The 26,622-nt window shown below is 43.6% G+C and overlaps 2 protein-coding genes across 4 annotated transcripts; both read left to right on the top strand.

Annotated features, from left to right (window-relative positions):
- The first annotated feature begins 108 nt into the window (after positions 1 to 108).
- Positions 109 to 14,328, top strand: prrc2a (proline-rich coiled-coil 2A). Of its 2 annotated transcripts, XM_070921440.1 has the most exons (17): positions 109 to 138; positions 3,430 to 3,581; positions 4,656 to 4,833; positions 4,955 to 5,051; positions 5,157 to 5,238; positions 5,341 to 5,484; positions 5,847 to 6,088; positions 6,310 to 6,398; positions 6,542 to 6,693; positions 7,482 to 7,584; positions 7,697 to 7,886; positions 8,096 to 8,188; positions 8,413 to 8,953; positions 9,111 to 9,364; positions 9,550 to 9,862; positions 10,065 to 10,287; positions 10,513 to 14,328. In XM_070921440.1, the coding sequence occupies exons 2-17, from the start codon at positions 3,467 to 3,469 to the stop codon at positions 13,556 to 13,558; spliced, it is 5,862 nt and encodes a 1,953-aa protein (XP_070777541.1). In that variant the 5' UTR covers positions 109 to 138; positions 3,430 to 3,466; the 3' UTR covers positions 13,559 to 14,328. The 2 variants fall into 2 exon arrangements, with proteins under 2 accessions (XP_070777541.1, XP_070777542.1); XM_070921441.1 differs by lacking the exon at positions 8,096 to 8,188.
- A 3,137-nt stretch (positions 14,329 to 17,465) lies between these two features.
- csnk2b (casein kinase 2, beta polypeptide) lies at positions 17,466 to 24,925 on the top strand. Of its 2 annotated transcripts, none has more exons than XM_070922227.1 (7): positions 17,466 to 17,496; positions 18,146 to 18,226; positions 18,741 to 18,843; positions 19,485 to 19,600; positions 20,385 to 20,460; positions 21,094 to 21,283; positions 22,318 to 24,925. In XM_070922227.1, the coding sequence occupies exons 2-7, from the start codon at positions 18,155 to 18,157 to the stop codon at positions 22,406 to 22,408; spliced, it is 648 nt and encodes a 215-aa protein (XP_070778328.1). In that variant the 5' UTR covers positions 17,466 to 17,496; positions 18,146 to 18,154; the 3' UTR covers positions 22,409 to 24,925. The 2 variants fall into 2 exon arrangements, with proteins under 2 accessions (XP_070778328.1, XP_070778327.1); XM_070922226.1 differs by having other exon boundaries at positions 17,466 to 17,556.
- Positions 24,926 to 26,622: the final 1,697 nt, after the last annotated feature.

Raw genomic sequence — 26,622 nt, 5'->3', positions numbered from 1 at the left:
CTGCAAAGACCGTATGTGTTTGACTATGCAGGAGGATAACGTTGCTTAGCTAGCTGGGTCACTTGCTAGAAAGCTACGCGATAGCATAGCTAACCTCATTCTGCGATACAACCTCGAGACAAGTCGGGACAAGACCAGGTCAGTGGCCGGAAAATGTTGCATGTTTTATGCAATCACCGATTAGTTACATTATATTGACCTGAAATTTTGTCAATTACCATTGGACACACAATTATCTTACCCGAGAGGATGTTTTGTGGAGGTGCAGTCTGATTTATTTTTGGAAAGGCACACTTGGTTGTTGTTGCTAGCTAGCTAATGTTAGGTGGTTGCCTAGCTCTTTAGCCTAGCTTGGCTAGTTGGTTAGCTAGCGTTTGTCATATCAAATGATGAAGTAGTGAAATACTTTTGTGAACAATCATACAAATTATTTTTTGTAGTAATATCGGTCACTAGTTTAGCTTATTGTTGCAATATTTGATAGTGTTTGGTTGCGGTAGACTATAAGTTACGTAGCTAATGTTAGCGGATAAACGTTAGCGCAGGTTGTTCGCCTGGAATAACGTTACGCTGTGAAGCTTTAGCCAACGTTAATACAGTGTTAGTTTACGAGACACTGGCGTTAGTTAAAACGGATATTTATATTTGATGGATATTTTTCAAAATAATTAACTACTACTTTTCCTATGTTGCCAATGTCTTTAAATAGTAGCTGTATGATGGCAAGTTGGCTTCGTTAGAGCTATGCTACACAACCGGTCTATGTTAACGTTAATATGCACTGGGCCTCTCTCTACCGCCATTTTGTTTTGTTCTCCTAATAAAATATTTTTTCTGCGTTGTCCTGTGCCTCCTACGAATGTTAGATAAGTAGCATCTTTTGATGAAAACATCCAGTCGAGATGTCAGTATGTGATTCAAAATGCAGCACCTCGCGGGGTTGAAGAGCAATAAGCTAATGTTACCGCAAGGTGTTGAAAATGCATTATGAAACATCAACGCAGTCCCCCTCCCAACGCGAACATTGAGGCCCTGTGTTAGCCAGCTAACATTACCACATTAAATATATCTTCAGTGTGTGATTCATATATTTGATTGCTACTGCCGTAGCTTCCAGCTGATGTAATTAACCCAAAGATTGTAGTGTAGCAATACGTGGTCAGTGTTTATCGTTAGCTTTAGCTTTACAAGGCCCCTTTGTGGTATACGTTGCTGCAGTTATGGCTTGATAGTGTAGCTGCTGGCCCCCGTTAATCCCCATACAACATGTAGTTGACCAGCCATCCCACGACCTAATTTTCTAATCTCATCTGGCTATTGAGGCACGGTACAGTGCTCGGTAGTCATTCTGTGAAGCCGTTTGTTGTTTTGTGTATTGCAGGCATCGCGCGTTTTGTCATTATAAGGATTGACAGTGCGCAGTAGAAGGCAGTTGGCTTTACATTTGAGTCTTTTAGCATTGTTTTGATTGAGGTTTCATATTCATCCCTGAATCTGAATCTGTTGATTTGCCTAAGCATAGCCACACCACTGTTGTTGATCATATTGCTGGTATGAGCAATAATAAGGCAGACTTGTTATTCCGGTATTCTGAGGATTGGTGGAGCTGTCATGACTTGGGGTTCCATGAGTTCTTTCACCTTTCAGTTTTTAAAATATACATGGGTCATTGATATACAGATGTTAAACAAAGGAGAATCATCTGTTCTCAGTAATTGTGCCTAATGAGAGTTGGCTCAGCGGTTTAACTTGCTGGATTCAGCCAAATCATTCTGAATTGGACAGATGTCAGTGCAGTGTGTTTTATTGATGTGCAGTAAAATGAGTTCAAGCTAAAGGCCTGGCAGTTGCTATGGAGCCAACCCTGTCTCAAGGCAAGGCACACAAGAATATGATTTATAATGTGTTGTCATAGAAACCATGCTTAAAAAGGACCTATTATGCTTTTCCTTATTTTCTATATTTATATATAATATAATGTTGGATATTCATACTAAGCGTTGCCAAATAATGAGGTAAATGTATGTGAAGGTAATCCCTGTGAGCCAAAAGCTCAGGCTTCAGACCGCTCTGAACGCTCCGTTTCCAACTTTTTTCAACTGCCGTGTCTATCTGATGTCAGATAGGCACGGATGTCCTTATATGGTATCTCTGCTCTAGGCACAGAAGAGATGTTTATGTCAATGTTTCTTAGTAACGTTAGGTTTACAGTTTGCCTTTGGAAATTCTTCCAAAGATCATTAACACACAAGTATGCTGGAGAAGAAGGTGGTGGAGCCACTGTCTTCATGCAAGTCAAAAGTCTGGGAACACTTTGGTTTCTATTACAGTAAAAAAAAGAAATCACAAAAGACAACAAAACATTCTGTGATCAATCATCTGATCCAATTCCTCAATACGTGAAGCCAGATTAACAGGATAGCCTTTCCAGATCCACGGCTCTAGATTGAGTTGGAAGACCTCTGATTTTTGGCTATTTTATTTACTATTATTACTTAAGTCTAGTTTTTCACCCCCAAAATACAAAAATTACCTTTCGATAGTGGGTTTAACATAACTATTCTATTTTGATGTATTTGTTTCAGTTTAACATGCTCCTCTAATGGAACATGCACTTTCATCTCTGTGTTGCAAATAATGAAAATGTGCTCCTCCATGTGACAGTCCTGTGAAAAAGCCTGCTCTGAAGTGACTTTAAATATATTCTGACCTAAGAAAAGGAACACCAACACATCTGACTTGTCTAATACCCGCCACACATTCATTGTGTAATGTTAGATTGCTGGTATTTTGGCCAATTAACTAACAAATCAGACCCATTGGATGCTACACTAAATATTTTGTATGATTTGACTGATTTAAAAAAAAAAAAAAAATCCTCTGGCAAAAATACATGATTAAAAAGTAACTTAAACTTATCAGGATACTTCGCTTAGGTTTTCATTGGTCAGAAATACAAAATGTGATGTCTTCTATTGTGATAGAGGCCTTTTGCCTTTCTCCAGCCACATTACTTTGTTATATTGAATGTCACACTCTTAATGTCCGTGAAGAAGTTTCTAAAGGAAGTTTATTGAAGTTTTATTGACTGCCTATGTGATCCTCCTGGGTGTGCAAAGAGAAAAAAAAGTGTGTATTTTCAGAACTAACTGTGTCTGTGTGTAACTTTCTACATTGTGCTGTAAGTTGTTCTATGAAAGCTTAATTATACCACACACATCCAGCAGAGTCACCACTGCCGCCAAATCGCGTATTTGTATCTGTCAGGCCACAGCACGCATGTTCAGCATATTTTGATTTGACAGTTTCTGTTTCACTAGTATTTTCAAACGCATACTTACACAATATATATACAATACAATCAGCACTTTTACTCTCACTTTCTGTGTATACCTGATGTCAGATCTCTCCCCCTCACTCTCTTTCCAGTCTCAGGGCTCACCATACTCAATGAGCGGACAGCGCAATGTCAGAGCGCTCTGGGCAAACTGCAAAGGGGAAGGAAGGCAAAACCAAGTATGCGTCTCTCAACCTGTTTGATACATACAAAGGAAAGAGCCTTGAAGCACAAAAGCCTGTTGGTGAGTATCTGTCATATGCAAGCTTTCATTGTCAGAACATATATCTAGTGTAACAGATTGGCCTTTCTGGCTTTCTACCCAGGGTATTCTTTTTCAAATTCTGCCAGATGGTTTTGTTTTGCCACTGAGGATATACGACTTGTTCTGTAATTGGTCAGATGTAGCCTAAGGAAACAGATCTGCTATGTCACAGTTGGATTTACCCATTGTTGTTGTGATTAAAGTGCCTGGCCGTGCTGTGTTGTCTCCCGACACCAAGCACTGCAACTTTGATGCATTAGCCTACTGTCTCCCTAATAGCTCTGGTGCTGATTTCCAATACAGGAAGTGGATGAAATACTGCATCTCTCAACTGCCTGCCAACGTGGTTTTGCTGATACTGTTAATATTATTCAGGGATATTCACTACCCTTATTTATAGGCCTTTACACCTGAGTAAAAAAATTGTCTATTAAAATGTGTCATAACTGTAGCCATATAAAAAAGGAAATGCATGGTCTAGAGGGTGAATGGCTCTTGGCATGTCAGCTGAGCCTCGGAGCCACTGAGCCTGACCTGAGACACAGAGGCTTACTTGTGGACGCTGTTTGACTTCTGTGCTTAGTCCCCACTCTATGTTTAATTCAGAAGCTCCCCACTAGATCTAAGCAGCTGTCCCCGTTTCTAAACTACAGACTTCCCCCCTCCTACATAGTGAAGCCATGCACTGCTGTGGTTTCTCTGAGCCTCAAGGAAACAAATGAGGGATTGATATTCAGCACGGCACTTTTCCATGCTTCTGTGAGCAGCCATACCCAAATACATCCCTATAAAGTGTAATTGAAGTGGGTTTGCCGAAGGTTTTTAATAACATCTGGAAGCTTTTTCTTATCCATATTCATCAGAATTATCAGACTGAAACTACCAAGACTCTAGCCTTGTTGGTTGTTCAGCATCCTAATTGTGTATCCACTAAAGTAAGCTGCAAATGCCATCCCTGTCATCAGGCCCCTTCTTGCACCCAGTAGATTTAATTGGTGTCAAGTTTCAGTGGTCCATCTGTGCTAATGACCTCCTTTCTCCTCCCCATATCAGTTCCCCCCCGCCATGGCCTGCAGTCTCTTGGTAAAGTTGCCTCCGCGCGGCGTATGCCACCCCCTGCCAACCTGCCCAGTCTGAAGGCAGAGAACAAAGGCAACGATCCCAACGTCTCCCTCGTTCCCAAAGACGGCACAGGATGGGCAAGCAAACAGGAACAAGCAGACCCAAAGAGGTAAGTAAACCCCCCTTTAGCAGCCCTGTTACTTACTACAATAGGTAGAAACAAAATCACCATGGCATTTTTCTTTTGCTGAGGCTATGTCTAATATGTTCCATGTTTTTCTTGCTCTCAGTACCGATGCATTGTCAGCACCGCAGCCGGAATCGCAGCAGCCTGTGGCTTCACCGACACCTGCACCGACCCGCCCGAGAACCCCGCCAGTTTCAGAGGTACAGACACTAGAATGCAAAGTCAAACTCTCATAATAGTGGAGATTTATAGTGGCCATAGTTGACATATATGGTATTTGTCTCTTGTGTGTGCCCTCCCCCCAGGCTCTGGCCCCAGCTTCAACCCAGGCCGTAGGGGCAAGGTCCTGGGCACAGGCCAGTGTCACACATGGAACACAAGGGGATGGTGAGTCTTTCTTTTTGTACATCTCTCATATATTTATCTGGCATAAGCTTTTCATTATACATATACCCCTCTCTGAGAAACCATTGTCGTCCCTTTCTACAGGTGGAAAGGGATCAAACCAACCGTCGCCATTCTCTCGCGAGGAATTTCCCACCCTGCAGGCGGCTGGCGACCAGGACAAAGCTGGCAAAGAACAGGGCACTGCAGATCAGTGGTATGGGCCCGGACCAAGCCTCCGCCCCCAGAGTGAGTGATGCCCACTTAATCTTCAATGATTTATCAACCAGTCATTTCATTAAGTCAGTGGTGGTAAGAAAACTTCTCTCACAAGATTGTTTTTAGGAGGAGTGCTTTTTGTAGTCACAGTATTTGTTAAGTTACAGACTTCAGATCTTGTCTCGTGGTTCAGTTGACAACATAGGGCAGCAGAGCAAATAGTTACAGCTTTTTTTAAATAATTAGTTTGGCTTGTATTATTGTTACGTATGTACAACCAGGGTTTCTGGTTGGGGTAAGTGTAGTAATGACTTTGCATCTCTGATCTCATTCCATTAAAGCCCGTCAACCATACTGACCGCTCTGTTCTCTCTTGTGTTCTCTGTCCTCAGACGTTACAAGTTGGCGGGACGGTGGGGGCCGAGCCCTGGCACCCACCCTGTCTGGGGAGGGGGCAGCGGAGGGTGGCACTGGTGGGGCTCTGATGATGGATGGGGTAGCTGGGGTCCCCCCTCCGAACTCTCAGTCCCACGGGCCACCTAGGAACCCTCCCGCAGGCAGCCCCGCCTTGCCCCTGCCCCAGCCCCCTGTGGGGCCTGGATTCCCCCAATACCGAGGGATCATGCCTCCCTTCGTAAGTTAACCTCTTGCTTTGTTCTGTTTTAATTTCAGATCAATATCCTAGTATTTGTTTTCAGTTAATTTCTTCATTTTTTTCTATAGCCACAGAACTGCTTGCTTTGCAGGGCTCATTTAAATATTGTAATATTTGTGTGCAGATTGAGTGCTTTTAAAACAGCTCTCCTGATTATAAAGAATTAGTAGCTGAACCAGATCTATTTTTTTTCTTTTTAGATGTATCCTCCCTACCTGCCCTTCCCGGCCCCCTATGGCCCCCAAGGGCCGTACAGGTACCCTGCACCTGGGGAAGGACCCGCTCCAAGGTATGTTCCTTGCCAAAATTCACATGATCTTTTTTTCAGTAGGTAAAAAAACTCACTCTTCTTTCTAATTGAGTGCCAGTTCTCCTGCTTTTTAGGGCCATACTTTACATAACACTTACAAAGAACCTTCTCCCCTCTTTTAGGTTCTCTCGTGGGCAGGGTGGTCCTGACAGCAGGCCTCAGGGTGGCCCACGTGACGCAGGTGGAGAGATGGTGAAGCGACCCTCTATCCTAAAACAGGATGACCTGAAGGAGCTAGACGAGCTGGACCACGACGGAGACGAAGGCTGGGCAGGTAAAGGCAATGCCTATTCACAGATATACAACTAACATGTAAATAGGGTTGGCTATGGAGAGCCTATTCTGATTTGGAACCAGATCCAAATGTACAAGAAACAGTGGTTCCTGATGGGATCATGAGTGGTTCATTTGACATTGTAGAAAATTAAGAAGGGAAAATTACAAATATCTCATGATAAAAGTGCTGGAGAACAAATGTACAATCATTTTGAAGAACTAAAAAATTTACGCTCCAATGTGAGTGTTAATTTTTTGCAAATGTTTTTTAAAGTACTTCGTTAATTACATGCAAGAAATCTTTTGATGACACAACAGAATCAAGAAGAAAGAATCACATTGTATCATATTTAAATCTCCGCTCAAAGACTGGTTTTGTTTTTATATGTGTAACCTTTAGATGGAACAATAATAGAATTCGTACGTACGAGTGAAACATTTAATTAATTAATTAAGTCAGAACACAGCTATCGTGAACTAGCACTGCAAAGGCTTTCATTTTTGTTGTTGTTGTACATGGGAGCATCCAACCCCATTCAATTTTGACCTTAAATGATCCTAATGTGCTTATGCTGCTAAATGATTATGGGGGTGATGACATAATGGTAGTGGGTGAGATTGATGTTTTCTAACATTGCTGATGTTTCTGCATATCATATTTCCTGCTGATCTAAGCAGAGGTGTTCCAGTCATTACAATCAGCTCAGGGGGGATGATGAATAATGTCTAAATATGCTGACATGGAAACATGGTTGTGATAATTTCTTTGTTTATTTGCTTTAACAGGGGCTCATGAGGAGATTGATTACTCCGCCAAGTTGAAGTTCAGTGATGATGAAGGAGAGGAGGAGGGGGAAGAGGAGAGAACCGAGAGCAACAATGACTTGCGGTATGTGACCTGGTACATTCAGCGTGTGATAACTTCAAATTATGACAATACAGTTTTCTGACTTAAAATGGGACTAAAATTTGTTTGAAAAAACATTTTCTTTTGTCCTTAGTGAGCAGCAGAGGTCCCAGGATGCCCCCCCTGCAACCTCTCGCTCTCGGGCGTCGGACAGTGGCGGAGACACGCGCCACACCCCTCCCTCTAATGCTGACAATGGACCCCAACCCCCCTCCAGCAAGCCAGGATGGGCCGAGGAGGGAGGCAGTGGCTGGGGGGGCCAGGGAGCACCATCCAACTACCAGGTAGAAAGCTGAACAGCAGCAACAAGGTGTTGCCCAGACATCCCATAATCAAGCTGTGAAAAGCTGTAAAGTCCAAATTTACAACACGATAATTTGTGCACACTGTCAAGCAAAGACTTACTTGTGGGCAGAGATGTGTTAGTGTGTGTGTGTTTTTGTCAGTGTAGATTATTGTTGTGGAGAATGGCTAACTGTCTGCCTGTATACAGGGGCGCAGGCCTGGATTGGGTGGTCCCCGGGAGCAGCCCTCCCCCCCACCTGGGCCGCTCCTTGGACAAGGGTCTTACTCCTTTTACCGACAGGTAGACATCCAGATAGGGCCTCCTTAGACAAATCATTTCTATCATTATCTCATCCACCGCCCACAGGTCTTAAGTCATCTTTAGTTTAAGTTCGCTTTTTGCCTCTTGAGTTTTATTACAGTTGATGGAATCATTCGTAAAACATTTCTCTCAACAAGATTGCAGTGATATCATCCAGAGAGTTGAAAAATGCACAGAGCATCATATATTTTCTAACTGTTCAGGATCGGCCCCACAACCAGGGTGCCCCTGTAGGCCCGGGGAAATCTAGCCCAGCCCAGCATCAGCCAGCAGCAGGAGGCCCTACTCCTCCTCCCCAGCCAGGCCTGCTGGTCCATGGGGCCCAGGGGGAGGATGAGGATGAGACTTGGCGTCAGCGCAGGAAGCAGTCCTCCACTGAGATCTCTGCTGCTGTGGAGCGAGCCCGACGTCGCCGCGAGGAGGAAGAACGTAGGATGGAGGAAGAAAGACGTGCAGCCTGTGCCGAGAAGCTTAAAAGGCTAGATGAGAAGCAGCAACAGCAGCAGGGCAGCACCATAGGAGGTGGTGGCAGTCAAACCCCCAGCCTTGATGGAAACTCAACAGCTGCCACAGCAGGTAGCCCTAGTCCATCTATTTCAGCCTCCTCCCCCAACATCAGCCAGCCCCCATCCCCCTGTGTGGACCCTGAGGAGCCTCCAGTGCTGGCTGTCCAGCCGGGGCCCAGTCCTGGAGTCAGTGACCGACAGCGAGCTAACAGCAACAGTAGCTATGACTCCAGTGCAGGTGAGTTTCTCTGGTACACGTGGTCAGTGATTCGGATCACTAACAAGTGATTCAGATTTTGTGACACCTGGTGTTTTTGTCATGGCAGTTAAAATAAAGCTTCCACCTCTTGATTATGGCCCTTGATTCAACCCCACAACCTACTTTCTTGGTTCAGATGTCCAACAGTGTCCCCAGCCGGCTGTGTCTCAGCCACAGCAGCCCACGCTGGAGGTACCATTACCAGGAGAAAGTAAGGAAGAGACCGTGGGCACTCACGTTCGTGCAGGAAGTGGAGGTGAAAGAGGAGTTGACTTAGTGAAGATTGAGAATATCGGAGGGGGAGCAGGTCGTCAAGCCGGTGGTCCTCCTGGCCAGGGTTACTCAAAGTACCAGAAGTCTCTTCCACCTCGATTTCAGAGGCAGCAGCAGGTTAGGATCTGTAGTTATCTGTTGTCTTAAGTACTGTAATGTATTCCTTGAATGGTTGTTGCATTCTAAATGAGAGTTACGTATTTGGCTACCAATGCTGGCATGCATTTATAGAAATGTCTGATATTTCTGTTGGTAAACATGCTGGGTGCTATGTTTTCCCTTACACATTTATTTCTGTTTAGGAGCAGCTCCTGAAGCAGCAGCAGCAGTGGCAGCAGCAACAACAACAACAACAGCAGCACAGCCAGGCATCACAGAGCCAGCTGTCCCCCCAGCCCCAGGCTCCACAGGGTCCTTCACCAGGTTCAACACCCCAACCTGGGCCTGGACCCAAGCAGGGTGGACCTCTGTATCAACCCGGCAATATGGTTCGACCCCCGCCCCTGCCAATGAATTTTGACCCACGCTGGATGATGATGCCCTACATGGATCCTCGCATGATGCAGGGCCGCCCTCCGCCTATGGACTATTATTCAGCTGGCATGCACCCGTCAGGTGAGTGAATGTGACATTATCACTGAGATCTGATGGAATACATTGGAGAACGTAAGATAAGTCATTCAAAAGCTCAGTGGTTAACCAATTAGATAATACAGTGTTGCCATATTACAGAACATAGTTTAGATGTTAATGTATGTCCTGTTTTGTTGACAGTATCTGTGAAGACAATTCTTTTTTTAATTCTTCACTACCACAGGGCTTATTGGGCGTGAACGGTCTGATTCGGGGGGATCTGGTTCAGACCCCTTTGACAGGCAGCAGCAGCATCCAGGGCACCCTCACCGTGGGACCCCCCCTATGGATCCTAAACTGGCCTGGGGACCAGAGGTGTTCCCTGGCGGAGGGGAGGGCCGTGGGCTGGCATCCCCCCACAGGCAGAAGCAGGCATTGGAGGATGATGATGGGGCCAAAGGACCCAGGTATGGATACATACATCAGTTTGGGGGAGATTTAATTATAACATTTTCAAGGTGAATAAAAAAACATTTTCGGATGCAAAACTCAGCATAACTCAAGAGTTTTACTTTCTCTTATCTTTGTTGTCCTGCCTTGCTACAACATCTGTTGTACGTACTGAGAACAATGTAAAAGTTTTTGTAAGGGGGGGGGATCATTTTGTAATGTTTTTTATATCTTTATCTTAGGAGCGACACTCCTCCACACCGCATGCGAGAGGGTGGATTGGGACCTATTCAGCAGCCCAGCTCCAGCTCTGGGACATCCAATCAGACTCCACCTCCAGTTGCCACTCAAGTTGGAGCCCAGGGAGGCAGCCACCACCCTCATCACTACATGAGTGGGCGGGGCAACTACAGCAACTTCCCCGACCAGAGTGCGAGGATGCTTCCCCACCAACAGCAGCAGAGAGTGGGTGAGAGGGGAAACCAGCCGCATAGCTTCACCCACCAGGATGAAGGGCCTCCCCGGGGATCTCAGCAGGGCCAGATATGGGGAGCCCCACATCCTCACTACGATCGCAACGGACGAGCCGATCACCCCCCTGTTGAGAGCAACTCTCATGTCCACCACCATCACGGCCACCACCCTCAGCAGCCTCACTTTCCTGTCCACCCCCATAAGCCGGAGAACAGCCGTGACAGGGTTGTTGAGGCCCCTGCTAAGAAGACAGACTCTTCTCCCCCCATCCATCAACCTTCTCTCTCATCTTCCTGCTCTTCCTCTTCCTCCTCTTCTGCCAGGGAAGATGGGAATGTCAAAGTTGCCCTGCATCATCACCCATCCCACAGAGAGAATGAAGCTGGTATTGGGCATAGTCTTGGTGAAAGAGGCAACAGTGGCAGTGCCGGCAGTAGCAGCCATGTGAAACAGGAAAAACAAGGCCCAGCTTATGCTCCCCATTCCTCCATGGCCTCCAGCCCACCTCCCTCTCAACATGGCAGTCATACTCAGCCTCAGCAGCAGCATCCCCATCCTAAATCAAACCAAAGAGGGGGGCGGGAGCACAAGACAGAGACCCAGTGGGGCCCACGGCCAGGCAGCAGCAACACAGGTGGGGGGTCCTCTCATGGTAGGAGGGCCAACAATGCAGGAGGTGGGAACACCTCCCGTGGAGGAGAGGACTCCTCCAACACTCCATCGGACCACAAAACCTCCAACCAGACAGGAGGTAGCAATGCCAACAGGAGGGCTGGCCCCATTAAGAAGCCAGTGTTGAAAGAGATGAAGAGAGACGGAGGGGAAGTTGATGGAGTAGAAAAAACAGGCTTTGGGAAAGATAAAGAGCAAGATGGTGGCCAACCCACCTCCATGAAGCAGGAAACCTCCATCTCCCAGAATACATCAGCTCCATCTAAAGATGAGCCAGCCCAGACAGCCAAACCCAGAAATGGAGGAAAAGAACGATCCACAGGAGGAGGTGGGGGAGGGTCAGGTAGAGGTCCCAAAGATGTAGACACCACTTCTTCAGGATTTTCGGGGTCCTCCTCCAGGAGGGACAGGGACCGCTCATTTGAGAGAGGAGGCGGCGCCCCCCACCACCATGGAGTCCCCGCCAAAGGCAGCAGAGCCAGTCGTGGACGAGGGGGAGAGTTCTACGGGCGCGGCCGTGGTTTCCGCGGCACCTACACGGCCACTGCTGCGCCCAGTGGTGGCAGTCGGGGCAGAATGGGTGGCAGGAGCGGCAGAGACTACCGCTCATCTGTTGCGGGTGGCCACCACCATGAGAACAAGGGCGAGGGGGGCGGTGGCAGGCATGGTCAGGATCGGTCCCAACATAACCCAGCCAGGGCCAGGAACCGAAGTGAAACCCGCAGTGAGGGTTCAGAGTATGAGGAAATCCCCAAAAGAAGGAGGGAGAGAGGTTCAGAGACTGGCAGTGAGAGTGGTGCAAGTGACGTTGGTCACTCAGACAAGGATGACAACCAGAAACCCAACACCAAGAATGGCTCTAGTCATGCCAACACCACTGGCAGCGGCACCATGTCATCTGCACCACCTAGAGGAACCCAGGCCCGGGTTTTCACCCCCAGGGGTGTTCCCTCTAGGAGGGGCAGGGGTGGAGGTAGTGGAGGAGGAAACATCTACAGGGGTAGTGGCAATGTTGGAGGAACACCTGGGGGACACCGGGTTGGACCCAGCTCAGCCTCTCATGGTGGGTCCTCCAAGTCATCAGCCTCAGGCCGAAAGCAGCAAGGCCCTCCACATACATCTGGGCCCAAAGACTCGGGCAGGGGAGGAAATGGAGGAGAGAAGAAAGACAAGATAGCTGATGCTAGTCAAGCTCAAAGTCAGGGGTCCAATCCCCCTCAACCGTTGTTGCCCGCTGCAACTCCTGCCCCTTTAGGTTCCACTGAAAACGGAGGAGTTGTGACCCAGCAAGCATCAATCAACCCTACGTCAAACTCTGGAGGGCCAAATGCGCTCCCTCTTCCCACTAACCGTGGGTTCCCTCCTAGTGGGTTTGAGCGACCACCAAGACGTCGCCGTCACGGGCGCTCTCAGCACCAGCAGGACAAGCCGCCCCGCTTCCGTAGACTGAAGGAGCGAGAAAATGCTGCACGGATCAATGGAGGAGTGGGTGTCATCGGGGGAGGAAGGCCCTCCTCTCCTTCCCTGAATTCAGTTCAGGACAGTAACGGAGCCCCCATCTCTGCTCCCATGACAGGTAACGCCCAAAATGCCAACCACAACACCGCAGTTACAACCAACAATAACAGTGGTGGCGGGCATCTTAGCAATGCAAACAACCACCATCATCACCACTACAACCAGAGCAATGCTGGGCCGACTCACCCCCAGCACCACCACAGCCATGGAGCAAAGTCCCCCGACTTCACCAACCAAAACTCGGACCAGGCCAATGAGGAGTGGGAGACCGCCTCTGAGAGCAGCGACTTCACAGAGTTCAGAGACAGGGAAGGAGGAGGAGGGAAGTCATATTCTTCTCACCATCCCCACCACCTGGGAAGGGGAGGAGGTGGCAGTGGAGGCGGTGGTGTGGTCGAGCGTGACATGACCGGAAAAGAGCCCTTGGCTAATAAAAGAAGCTTCTCAAGCCAGCGTCCTGGCATGGAGCGACAGAACCGCAGGGTCAACCCTGGAGGAGCTGGAGGCGGAGGGGGAGGAAGAGGCCCGCGAGGCCCACCTGGTGGCTCCGGCGGACCTGGTAATGGAGGTGGCAACCGCGGGGAGAAGCGTGGCAACTGGCCCTCCCCGAAAAATAGGAAGTGATGAAATATTTCAAAACATTTCAGATGAACCCCCACCCACATTAAAACCACCCTCTTACATCTTAATCCCTTTTTGATAATTATTTCATGGCTTATCTGTTGGCATCCCTAAACAAATTAGTGTATTGTACAGTATATGGAGATGGTATTCACATTCACTTTAGCACCACCCCCCCGGTCAACTCTTTCCCATTGCATCAATCACTATCTACCGTCCGTTATTGTAAATTTCTCCATTTGTTCCGTCTTGCTCTCCTTTCAGTTGCCCCCCCCCCCCCCAAGAATCTCACCCCAGTTGGATTTGACAAGCATGTGGTTCTGCAATGGAGATGCACGTGGTTTTGACAGAAGACATTCACACAGAGCTCCACACACACACTCGCATATACAAGCACAAATATGACATCTTTACAAACACATGGAACACATGCAGTCATGTGGGTGCAAAATGAAAATGTGGGATTAAATTGGCAAAAATGTTTGGATCGGGCTAATTTTTATATTTATGTACCTGTGTATATTTCTACCACACTTTGGCCTTGGGTGGTATCCAGTAGTGCAGTTCTGCATTACTTCCCTCACAAAGGGAAAGAGTGCAGCTTCATCTTTTAATGAGAACAATGTAACATATAATGTTTTGTTTCTCTTTGTGTCTTTTTTTTCTTTTTTTGGCCTTGTGTCAGTTGAGTTTCAGCCTCTGGAAAATGTTAAGGGGTGTGTGTTTTTTTTCTTCTTCTAAAAAGCAGGTCATTAAAATACCTTTTTACTAAATTTCCCAATTCCTCCTTCCGCTGACTTTTTGGTCTCCTGCAAAGTATGTCTCTGATTACTGTGATAAGACCCATTGAAGTACTACTGCTCAGTGCTCACCTACACATCATTGATTTGTCTTTAATATCAATGTTTCTGCTGCTTGTTCAGATAGATGGTGTGACCCCCCCCCCCCCCCAAAAAAAAAGTTGTTGACCTGCTCTGACATTTCATTACCTATTGGTTGGTCCTATTTAGGAAATAAAGGCATTTTCAGCCTCACTATAGTATCCTCCTTACCTGCAGAAGTTCTGCACACTGCAGATATCTAGGTTTCCCAAAGGACAATAGTTTTACACTCATTCATGAGTTTTGTTTACCCTATGGAGACTGTATTGATAGCTTGGTGGCTTTATTTTTAACAACTATTATTTCCTCAGTGACTTCCATTTTTATGGAAACTTTTTTTTTCTCCCTCAAGGTGAAATACCTATAAATCTTGTAAGGGGGAAAATTAATTTAATGAAAATGTAGGTCATGATGGAGTAAAAAAAAAAAAATAGTTTGACTTTCATAAAATTGTTTATGCTTCAATAGGTAATTGAATATGTTCTAATAAGCACTCCTTGTAGTATAACAGAAATCCATGGTTGCTGTTTTTTTTTTTTTCTTCTTCTTTGTGTTAATGTTTTTGGGCAAGTTACATGTGATGCAACAGGACAGGTACTCTGTCTGGGCCCAGAGTACAGAGCTAGGCTGAGTATTGTACTATTACACACCCCCCCCGCTCTTGTGGAGACCCCTCACACCAAGAAAGGACTACTACCAAGAGCTCCTTGTCTGAGGAAGTATTTTTCAAAGTGTGTGTTCTTGGGATGTCTGTGTCAGTACATGGTGGCAACCAGTAGCCCACGCTAATTGAATTCAGGACAACGCTGAAAGGGTGACAAAGCGTGACCTTCTACAGTTCACATGGTTTCCAAGATTTCACTCGCAACAAATAATGGCGACCTGGAGTGTTGAGGAAATATTGGATTGATGTAGGATTACACTTGTAAACATAGTTTGTATCATACATAAAAGACATAAAATGGCACACAGCTTGAAAAATGACCGGAAACAACATCCAGTGTGAACTCAATTGATTTACACATCTGCATCAGTTCTGTCACTGCTGTAAGTTGGGGTTTGTTTGTTTACTGACAACAATTTGAAGATCGTCTCTGGGATGTTGTGAGTAGGGCATTTGATGATTTGTGTATGTGCGTGTGTGCTTGTGTGTATGTGTGCGTTTTCTGGTGTCTAATAACTCGGGAAGGGGTGGGGACCAGAAGGGTTATTAACATGAATGGCAAGCACTTTCTGCCTTGTTTGCCCACACTTGAGTTAACCAATATTATTAAGACAATTCTACTGTTTCTTGAATACATCCACATATATACATTCAGCTGTGTGTATATGTTCATCACCCAAATGAAGAACATGCAGTGGAGAACTTCACCAGTCTTTTTGTGTAATTTAAGCATACATTCTTCAGCAGGCAAGTGAAGTTGGACATATTTTACTTTTCACTATGACGTCTTCTAAGCATGAACACACACCCATGGGTGCAGCTTGCCTTGCCTGTTACTGGTGTATACATTGATAGCTGTACACTTAACACTGGCTCAAAGAGTCCTTCATCCCTCCTTAACTTTTAATGTTGATGTGCGCATTATTTCATGTACCCATGTTAAAAGAAAACAAGCGGTGTATTCCAGAAAAAAATTACTCAAAGATTGTACTATGTGTCCAGCATTACCAAGGTACCTGGAGTGGTTCAAACTGTTTTTTAGAATTTATGGTTTTATTAATGGAACCGTAATATACACACATGTATGTATATTGGTATGTATCTAAGTTTTGTCTACCCCAACTTACATTCCCACAAACAAATGTTGCCATTTTTAGTTCAAGGGAGCAATGTACAAGCAGAGAAGTGTCTTATTATAATAAAGTTATACAGAGAAGGCAAAGTTAAATAAACTACTTTTGATTTAATGGAAAATGTAATCGCGTGTCTCATTCTTCTCAGGTCAGTTAAGTGGAATAAACTTGAGCAAGATAAAAGACCTGTTTCACTGCTCATGTTTTGACATGTCATAGCATGGAAAGTAAAGGTGTAACTAATAACAATGATGGTTTAATTCCATGTAGTTGTGGCACACCTAAATGGAATACAGCTGTAATTAATGCTACTAGTGAAACTTGTGTTTGACAAAATGTTCTCATGAAAGGACTCTATTGAACTTTGTTCTGACATTTATTTTCAAGTGAAAACAGTTCTGTAGACAATGTAAGGTTATCACACACAACATCAAAAATATTACCAAACCAAATTTTTTTGTATAAAGCTGCAATATGGTGCTGCTGTCGGACAAATGAAAGTTGAGAAACCAAAACTTGTTGTAAATTGTAAAGTTTTGTATGTTTGTATGGTTTACAATTAAACAAAGGCAGCTGGAAGGGTGTATTGAAATCAAATCAAGGATATCTTAGTTGAACTTGCTTAAATATTGTTATTTCTCCATAGTAATAAAAGTATTTTTAAGTGGGAGGTTTATCTGAGATTTTCCCTGTGGTGTATTCCCAATCTACTATCACCCAAGGCTACTGACAGTAACTAAAATAAGTTGGTGAGTCTAAAAACATGTCACAGCATGCTATTAAGTTATATTATTCACAGCACACTATCCATATTAGAATAGGATAAAAGCATTAAACATTTGTCATCTTATCAGTCTTACAATAGTAATAAGAAATGTGTATAAACGTGGGAGCACTGATTAGAATACAAATAACTTGAATATAGTACATAAAATAAAATAAAGGGAGGTTCTGTTAATAGAGGCCTTATTACAGTAAGTGCAAAGAGTATACAGGTGTTTGGGCTCTTTTTCATTTGGAAAAATAACACCAAACTTAATACAATTTCTTGAAAAATTAGGGGAAAACGATGGAACTACAGGCGCAAGCCATTTGCACTAAAACATACGAGTACACCTTTTAAGAATGTGTAATATTCAAAATGAACAGTGGTCGGCAGCAGTGCGTCATCGGCGCTGTACGCTGCCTGCGACCCTCGGGAGGAAGAGGAAGAGCGTAACCTAGAGGGTGAACCGGGAGGTGGTGTCCATCTTATTTACACCGGTGAGATAGCTAAATTTTTGATCTGTCGGATTTTTCAGGAGTATAAAAGTTGAAAGCCGGGTAAGTTGGGAGAATTACTCACGTTACTGCAGCGAGTCGTTTAAACGCAAATGCAGAGGGAGCTCCAAAAATAGCTAATCTTTGTCATGAGGCCTATTCTCTAACGATGCGCCATATTGAATTTCATTTTGGGTCCTAGCCGCTAGCGGAGTTTTAGCTTAGCGAGCTAACAGTTGGCTCCATTAACCGTTTGTCGTCGCATATGACTAAACCTTACATTCAAGGTTGGATTTATCACTAATAACACATGTTCGTGACGGATTCGAGACTACAAAATCTTTACTGCAACGGCGAATTTACAGAATTAACAGTTGAGAAGATAACGCTAGCTAGCTAGTTAGCATTGTCTTCATCAGGTTTTGGCAGCAACTATTTCTTCTTAGAGCTTCATACTTTCACAATAATTGTTTTCGGACAAAAACTAACAGTGGGACAATATTTTAGAAAGATTTTCACCACTTGACAATATCAATTTGACACTAGAAGTTACTATCATTGTAGTTAGTATTATGTTTGTAGAGAGTGCTGATATAAGCTAGCTGCTGAATTTCTGGGTCATAACTGAGTATATTCACCTCTCTTTTGTAAGTCTACAGAGATGAGCAGTTCAGAGGAAGTGTCATGGATCTCCTGGTTCTGTGGACTGAGGGGCAATGAATTTTTCTGTGAGGTGAGTTGCCTTATTCTCTGTCTAATCTGTGTGTGTATTCAATTGTTGCCATCCATGTAGTGACATATCAAATTGAAATCAAAAGCTTTTCATTGTTAAGCAGAAGTATAAACGTGTGCATGAGTCGAGTAGAGCATATTTCTCTCCATATTGACGTGTTGCTATTACTGTTATTTCCCAACATACATAGGCACACAGCCAAAAACAGATTCACAACTTTTCAAGCTTAGAACAATGCTCTCATGTTATTGATCACTGTAATCATTATTCTTGTTGATACTGGAGCTGAGGAGATTACTCCTGTTTGTGAACTGTGGATTTCGTACTTTGTGTCTTACAATGGTATCACATTTGAGAGGAATCTCTTCACTGCCAGTATGTACAGGAGGATTGATTACAGAGACTAATAACTCTTTCAATGACTTAAAAAATGTGAAGCTATCCTTTTGAACTATGTGCCACGCTAAGTTCTTACCAAATAATCAGTTTTCCCTTCTGATTTCTCCCACTAAAGGTGGATGAAGACTACATCCAGGACAAGTTCAACCTGACGGGACTCAATGAGCAGGTTCCCCACTACCGCCAGGCCCTAGACATGATCCTGGACCTTGAACCAGGTCTGTATATAATGTTCATGCATTGACATTCTCGAATTTAGCTCAGCACTGGTTACAATCCTACATGTAGATACACATATCAACAGTGTACAAAATACATTAGTTTTTGTTGGGTGTGTTGGTTGAAACAGTAGATAATTGTCTAGAGGGGAGAGAGGACCATCCCAAACATAAGCAGAAGTCGTCTTTAACAGCTTTAAGAACTGAATGGTGAGACTAAATGTTCATCTGCATCTTCATTTACCAGCTAATGTGTAACAGAGATAATGAGGTAAGAGTAAAGGAGTTGCAGGTGTTGCATTCATTAGACTATCATTAGTGATCCTGACTGTAACGTGTGCCGCTCTTTTAATCTGTCATGTTGAGTGCAGTTGCACATTTCTCCTAATGAATAAAAATGAGAATGAACATTTGATCTGAGTATTGTTTTGATTTAAGGCTGTTTTTCCTGCTCAGCTGCTGTGCAGGTTGCTTCTCTCCTTTTCAGATGATTACACAACTGTAACACCCTATTCTTCTTTTTCTCTCTCTTTGTTGTATTTTTGGTATTCCCTTTTTGGAAATCTGTCCTTTTGCATCTCTGAAAACTGTCAAAAGAAATGTGAACACCAACAATGTTCTATGTTCCCTTCTGTCTTCAGATGAGGAGCTGGAGGACAATCCCAACCAGAGTGACCTGATCGAGCAGGCTGCTGAGATGCTGTATGGCCTCATCCACGCACGCTACATCCTCACTAACCGAGGCATCGCACAGATGGTAGGGGCCAGCTGCATCAGCAAAATCCACTACTCCTATGTGCATTAGGGAAGCTGTTTTTCCATTACTTCTTACTTGACTGGGTGGAAAATTATTTACTTCATGTGAGATTAAAGCTGTCAGTTTAAACACTGCGGATGGCTTTACATATTCAGTAAAAGTGGTGATAATGATAGATAAGTCTCAGTTATTGAAGTCCCTACATGGTATCTCTATAGTTGCCATAATCGTTACATACGGCTAGCTGTGGCAGTTTCATCATTGACTAATGTGCTGATTATTTTTCTCGATCATTAATTTTGTCTATAAAATGTTTAAAAATTGTGGAAAATATCTAAACATGTCGAATTAATCCTTTTCATGTGTCAGGTTTTTTGTGCTTGTTGGCAAGGTACCAGAAATTGTGTGTCATCAAATAGGAGTTGGACAAACTAGCATAAACTTAAAATATATAATGTAGTAGAATGTAATATGCCTGCAGTAACTGATGCTAATGGTACTGATTTTTTTTTTTAATGACACGGTGTCAGAGTGGTAGTGATCCCATTCTGGTCATTTTTGGAGACTGTTGTATCGATTGTGTTATATTCTTAAATGTGACTCTTTTTACCATTCGCATTGATCAAAGACAGCCGAATAGTTAAAGGGATGTAAACTGTTGGAGCCCTGAGTTGCAGTCTTTGTAAGCTTCCTTTTGAATCAGTGACAATCGTTTAAATTAGAATTATTTGCCTCCTATAATTATTTTTATTCACAATTTTATATCCTGATTTATACCTTGCAGTTGGAGAAGTATCAACAAGGAGATTTTGGCTATTGCCCCCGGGTCTATTGTGAGAATCAGCCTATGCTCCCTATCGGTGAGTATTTTTGAATATAATACATCCACATTTTCAAGTGTTGCTTTTACACAGCACAAGATGGTTGAAAACTACTAAAATGTGGTTTATTTGATAGTAATTCATTTTGTCACAATAGGCGTCACATTGTCCTAATGCTTTTCATGAGGTCTTTGTTCACCACTGTGATGAACACATTATTTCATTTTGTCACGCACAATAGATCAAAGAGAGTTATTTAGCTATGGTCTGTCCATGGCTTTGCAGATGTAAAATATCTGCAACAGTTCACTGCTGGGACACTGCTCTCTTACAGAAGGCTCACAATATGTGGTCGTTTTTTAGCAATTTATTCACGATGCCCTGTTTTCACTTGGTCAGTAATTATGTTTCTGGTTAATTTGAAATATTGTCCTCTATTTGTTACTTTTATCTGTGTATTGAGGGCTCAGTCGGTTTTCTCTCGGTAGATTTTTAGAGACACAAAATCTAGTCCAAATAATGCCTTTTGTTTGTATTCAGTGCTGAGCGAAAATACCAGGGAGGAACTGGGAAGCATTTGTCTGTCTCTATCTTAGTTATAGTAGATTTACTTAAGGTCATATCTAAGCCATTTTCTTTCCTTCCTCTGTCTCTCATCCTCTTCCTCCACAGGTCTGTCAGACATCCCGGGAGAGGCCATGGTGAAGCTGTACTGCCCTAAATGTATGGACGTCTACACACCCAAGTCCTCCAGGCACCACCACACAGATGGAGCCTATTTTGGCACTGGCTTCCCCCACATGCTCTTCATGGTTCACCCTGAGTACAGGCCCAAGAGGCCCGCCAACCAGTTTGTCCCAAGGTTAGTATGGCAGGTCGAACTTAAGCTGTGTTGCACTGCAGCAATCATTTATCTGCACTGGTTGCTTTATTAAGGATGTAGAAAGGACTAATATAGTTGTGTATTAATTGCAGTCAGAAAGATGGATATCAAAGTTAATCAAACTATCAAGTGTGACGTTGATGCTTTAAATTAATTTTTAATACATATTCTGATATAACTGAGCACTCCATACTTGAAGCTAGATGTGACGACCGTTCTGTGTTTTGTAGCTGAACAGATTAAAATTTGGATGTGCCAAAATTCATATTTGTGTACCCAGTCTGACCACAGCATTCGTGCTTGGGCAGACTTAACACTGAAGTAGGCTCAACTCCGAAGAAGACAGATATTTTATAACTGATTTGTTGTTTTTGTTTTTAAGTGAAGTTTAGTAGCAGTTGGGCCATTGAGTTGGTTTTAAATCATCACTTTCTGTTAATGGAGTTTTAGGGTTGTAACTAACAATTATTTTCACAATCGATTAATCTACCAGTTTCTCTATTAACTGATTCATTTTGTCTACAAAATATCAGGAAATTGTGAAAAATGCACAAAAAAATTAAAAATAGTTGCGAATTATTTGTCTGTCGATCGATTAATTGACTAATTGTTTCAGCTCTAGAGAATTTGCTATACATGATGAAATAGGGTAAATCTACAGTGTCTCAGTTAACAGAGACGACATGCTTTCTTAACTCCAACCCCAATCTTTGATTTAGGCCAATAAGACAAACGAAGTCTATATTTTCTCTCACCCTCATCCTCTTCCTGCAATCTATTTCATTCTGTTGTGACGTCTGTTTAAAGAGCTTAAAATCATACATCGCTGCTCTCTCCCTGAAAGCAGGATACATCACTAATCACAGTGTAAACAGCTCGTCAGTTTCAGTGCGCATGTTTGTGTTGCAGCTTGTCATTTTTATTTGAAGTTAATATCAGTAGCTTTGGTGCCACTCCTGTACTTTTTCCAGAAGAAACGCTCACAGATGTCTGTCACTTCCTTCTCTCTCCAGGCTGTACGGGTTCAAGATCCACCCCATGGCCTACCAGCTGCAGCTGCAAGCTGCCTCCAGCTTCAAGAGCCCCGTCAAGGCCATCCGCTAGAGCGTCCAGGACAAAGGAGGAGGAGGAGGAGGAGGAGGAGGAGGAGGAAGATTCATAGAGAGAGAGAGCGAGAGAAGACAGGAAAGAATTATCATCAGAAGGGGAGGGGTCACCTGCATTTTACAAGGCTTTTCAGATGCCCCCTCCCCACCCTGAAGACTGTATTATTTTGGTTTAGACTAGGGCAAATGAAAAAGTGTAAAGATTTTTTGAGTGTGAGCGAGACGCAAGAAACGCACAGCCATGATCTTAATCACAAACAAACACACGAGCACTCATACATAACAAAAATACATCAATGCATCCACACACTTGGGATTCCATGCACGAACCTTACCAAACTCATCGGTGCCAAAAACAGGAGGTGAGGTAGGAGGGAGCCGAACAATACAGGGGCTCCACGCTGCTCCTGCTGTTCACTCACATTACAAACACGTTGATGAGAAAATTTATATAATCGGTGGGTGAACTTTTCCCTGTAGAAAGGGTTTTATGTCCAGGCCTGTTGGACGGAAAGCTGAAGGAAGTGCGATGGCTGGGTCAGTTTTCACCTCTGGCTCTGTTTGTTCTGTATTTGGCACAGTTTGGTAAAGAGTGGTGGTAAACCCTCCATCATTGGAAGCCAACTAGCCCCCCCCATGCATGTACACTCAATCTGGCACTCACAGAGACAGTTTGGACGTTGGCGACGGGTGTTTTTCTGCATCACTCATGTGTAAACGTTGGTTACTGGTTTTGTCTGATGTTTTGTGGAGGTGTTGCACAAAACATTCTGTTGAATTTGCCTTAAGATCCAGAGAAAACACCCAGATTGTTTTGTTTTTTAAGAGGCACAAGCAACATTAGTTTCTTTTTTCTTCTTTCTGCTGTTAGAGGAGGTAACGTAGAAATAGATTAAACTAACATGAATTTCCGAATCGTTCAGACAATTGTAATCAGCCTGTGTCATTTTTCCAGCTGTCTGTGTGTGTGTCAAACAACTGTCTGTATTGGTACCTAAGTGAAAATATAACCTGTGCTACATTTTTGCGAGATGTGTGCCCCCCTTCTGCAGCGGGCTTACCTGCGTTTGTATTGTCACCCCCCTTCCCTTCCGTAGCTTTGTATTCTTTAAATAAATAGTTTGACATTTTAGGAAATATGCTTATTTGCTTTCTGGCGGAGAGTAAATGAGAAGACTGTTACCACTCTGCAGTAATGTGAAGCTACTGCGAGCAGCCTGTTAACTTCACTTAGCATATAACTAACGGTAGATCAGAAAACAGCTAGCCTGGCTCTGTCCGAAGGTTGTGAAATCTTCCTACCAGCACCTCTAAAGCTCACTAATTAACAAGTTATATCCTGTTTGTTTATTCGTAGAAAAACCAGTGTAAAAACGACAATTCGCCTTTTTATGGAAGGTTATGTAGCAGTTAGCAGTTGCTAGGCAACCAGTGTGGACTCCAGGAAGTTACTGGTCCCAGCCAAGATCGGACTGGCACATAACCACCCCTGACACCACAACGTGACGTTTTTACACTTCGCTTTTGTACAGATTAAACAAACGATTAATGTTGTTTTTATATATGTTTGTTGATTAGCTATATATCTGCTAACTGGCACATAGCCCCTCATAAAAAGACTAATTGACGTTTTCACACTGTGGTTTTTGGTTACAAATTAACTAACGAGATATAATGTGTTTATATAATGAGCTTTAGCTACTACCAGCTGCTCTTGACATTATATCTTGTTTGTTTGATCTGTACAAAACCAAAGTGTAAAAACAACAATTTGCCATTTTACCAGGGCTATGTGCCAATTAGCAGTTGCTAAGCAACCAGTAGTGACTCCAGGAAGTTAGTTGTCACACTCAAGAAATAGTCAGTGAAAAAATTATACATTTTTTGTACGTATTGGTCAAACGAGATACAACATGCTCATTAGTGAGCTTTAGAGGTGTTGGTAGGCAGATGTTCCCTTCAAACAGAACCAGGCTAGCCTTTTCCCCCGTTTCCAGTGTTTTTGCTAAGCTAAGTTAAGCTAACTGGCTGCTGGTGGTAGAGAGTGGTATCTGTCTTCTCATCCAACTCCCTGCCTGAAAGCGAATATTTCCCTAAATGTCAAGCTATTCGTGTAAAGATCAAGGAGGAGACTCAGAGAAAGAGGAATTTAGACAATCTGAATCCTTCAGCTCACTCCACCACTGCACTGATCCTACTGGTGTCTCTCCACAGCACAGTCTCATTATTTATGTTCAGGTTTAGAGACAGACAGACCACCAGCCGCTTGGGTTTTCTTTTTTTTTTTGTTTGTTTTTCTGAAACAGTGGGGCAGATACTCAGTTGCCCTCCCTCCACTCTCCACTTTACTTTTGTGTGACTGGAACAGATTGTTTTTGGATTTCATGATACAAGAGAAACGGTATTTATGTGTCCAGATTTTAACTAATGTTTGTCTGTGTTGTTGTTGTCTTTCTGCTACTGTGGAAGGGTGAGCAGGATTCAGAATTCTCAATAAACTTCTATTTTCTTTTCATACTCTCTTCTTTTTTTTTCTCCCTTCCTTTAAGACTGTAGTTTTGCCCTCCTGCCACATAGTGTCAGTAGAGAGCTTAGTACTTGAAATGCTGTATTTTTCTACATTTAAATATTTCTGAGGCACTACTTGTAGCAGTTAAATATAAAAGGACAATGTATTACATAAGGGCCATAAAACACACAACTGTACCTTTTTATTCATAGTGTATATGTGTGTGTTATTGAGCTTTGTAGAAAGATTTCCTGTGGTGACTGGACTATGGTTGTCTGGCTTCTGGGTGTGGTTGCAGTGACATTTCACATGACTCTGAGTAACAGCATTGGTGGGGAAGCATGCACAAACACACAAAACAAATAAACACCATCCAACGGCATTGACACGATCATAAGATCTCAGTCAGGCTTATATAATTATATTTGAATATGCTTTTGCATGTCCTTTTAGGCGTTCCATACAAGGAAAAAACGTCAAAATGGAAATTCTAAAAGGCAAAGTACATGTTTGATTTGAAAATATGCTGACCCTATATCCAGTTTACGCCATAGAAACACAGAAAGCACCTTGAGAAACAAACAGTAGGAAACACTATTGTACAGCTTCTTTATATATGACTCATAAAAAGTGTTTTTCCCTTCTGCACGGCAGCTGTCTTTGGCAAAATGACTGGCAGGGCTGAGTCGTCTTCATGTGGCCGTACCCTGTCAGTTTTTCCAGAGGGAGAAGAGGAGGTTTCCTCATGACTCAGGATAACCTCAAACCACAGTTCTGGACCTGCCCTTCGTTTTCCTCCACCTCCTCCCCTTATTTCAGCAACTCCCCTTAACTTTGTGAAGAGGAATCCCCCATTTTTATAGTTGGTTAGTGTCCCCTAATGTCCAGACGATCTTCCTCTAATGGTGTGCTGAATAATGAAAGGTCTCTACAAACCCCCACATGTGGCAACAAAGCAGCTCCGAGATTGTTTGCAGAGTAATAATCATGTAAGCTCCTCTTACCGTAGTCATGTGAAATGTTCAGCCTCTGCTTTGCCACACCCAGAAGCCATATTGCACCATTTTCCTCTCAGAGATTTGTTTTTGGGATACCTCTACAGATACAACTGTAAAAGAAATATGCCGGCCACAGGGGCTGAGACCACACGCAAAAATATGTATTGTTGATAGGAAATATGCCTTTTTAGAGGCTTCAGTCTGTGCTGAGGTTGGCAAGAGTGATACAGATTCTGGCAGAGATTTGTTGAAGACTTGACAAGACAAGTTGAAGCTGATAGATAGCAGCCAGTTTGGAGAACTTTTGGAGAACTAGAAAAAACATGTAAACCTCCCCTCTTGTCAAAGGTGAACACAAAAATACAAAACACTCGTTTGCAGATGTATTCATCCCCTCCAGATCAGTATTTAGTAGACGCACCCTTGGCAGCAGTTGCATCCTCGAGTCTGTGCGGATCGGTCAGTCAGCTTTGCACATCTGGACACTGCAATTTTTTCCCCTTTCTTCTTTGCAAAACTGCTCAAGCTCTGTCAGGCTGCCACAAATTCTCGATTGGGTTAAGATTTGGACTCTAAACTCGGCCACCTAGGGACATTAACGTTTCTTCTTTGGCTTTATGTTCGGGCTCATTGTTTTGGTGGAAAACAATCTTCTCCCAAGCGGCAGATTTCCTGCGTCAGCATCAGATTTTTCTCCAGGATTTC

This window comes from Enoplosus armatus, chromosome 16, assembly GCF_043641665.1.
Source record: "Enoplosus armatus isolate fEnoArm2 chromosome 16, fEnoArm2.hap1, whole genome shotgun sequence".
Classification (NCBI taxonomy): Eukaryota; Metazoa; Chordata; class Actinopteri; order Centrarchiformes; family Enoplosidae; genus Enoplosus; species Enoplosus armatus.
The sequence above is the reverse complement of the archived record's forward strand: the minus strand, read 5'-3'. Positions and strand labels throughout refer to the sequence as shown.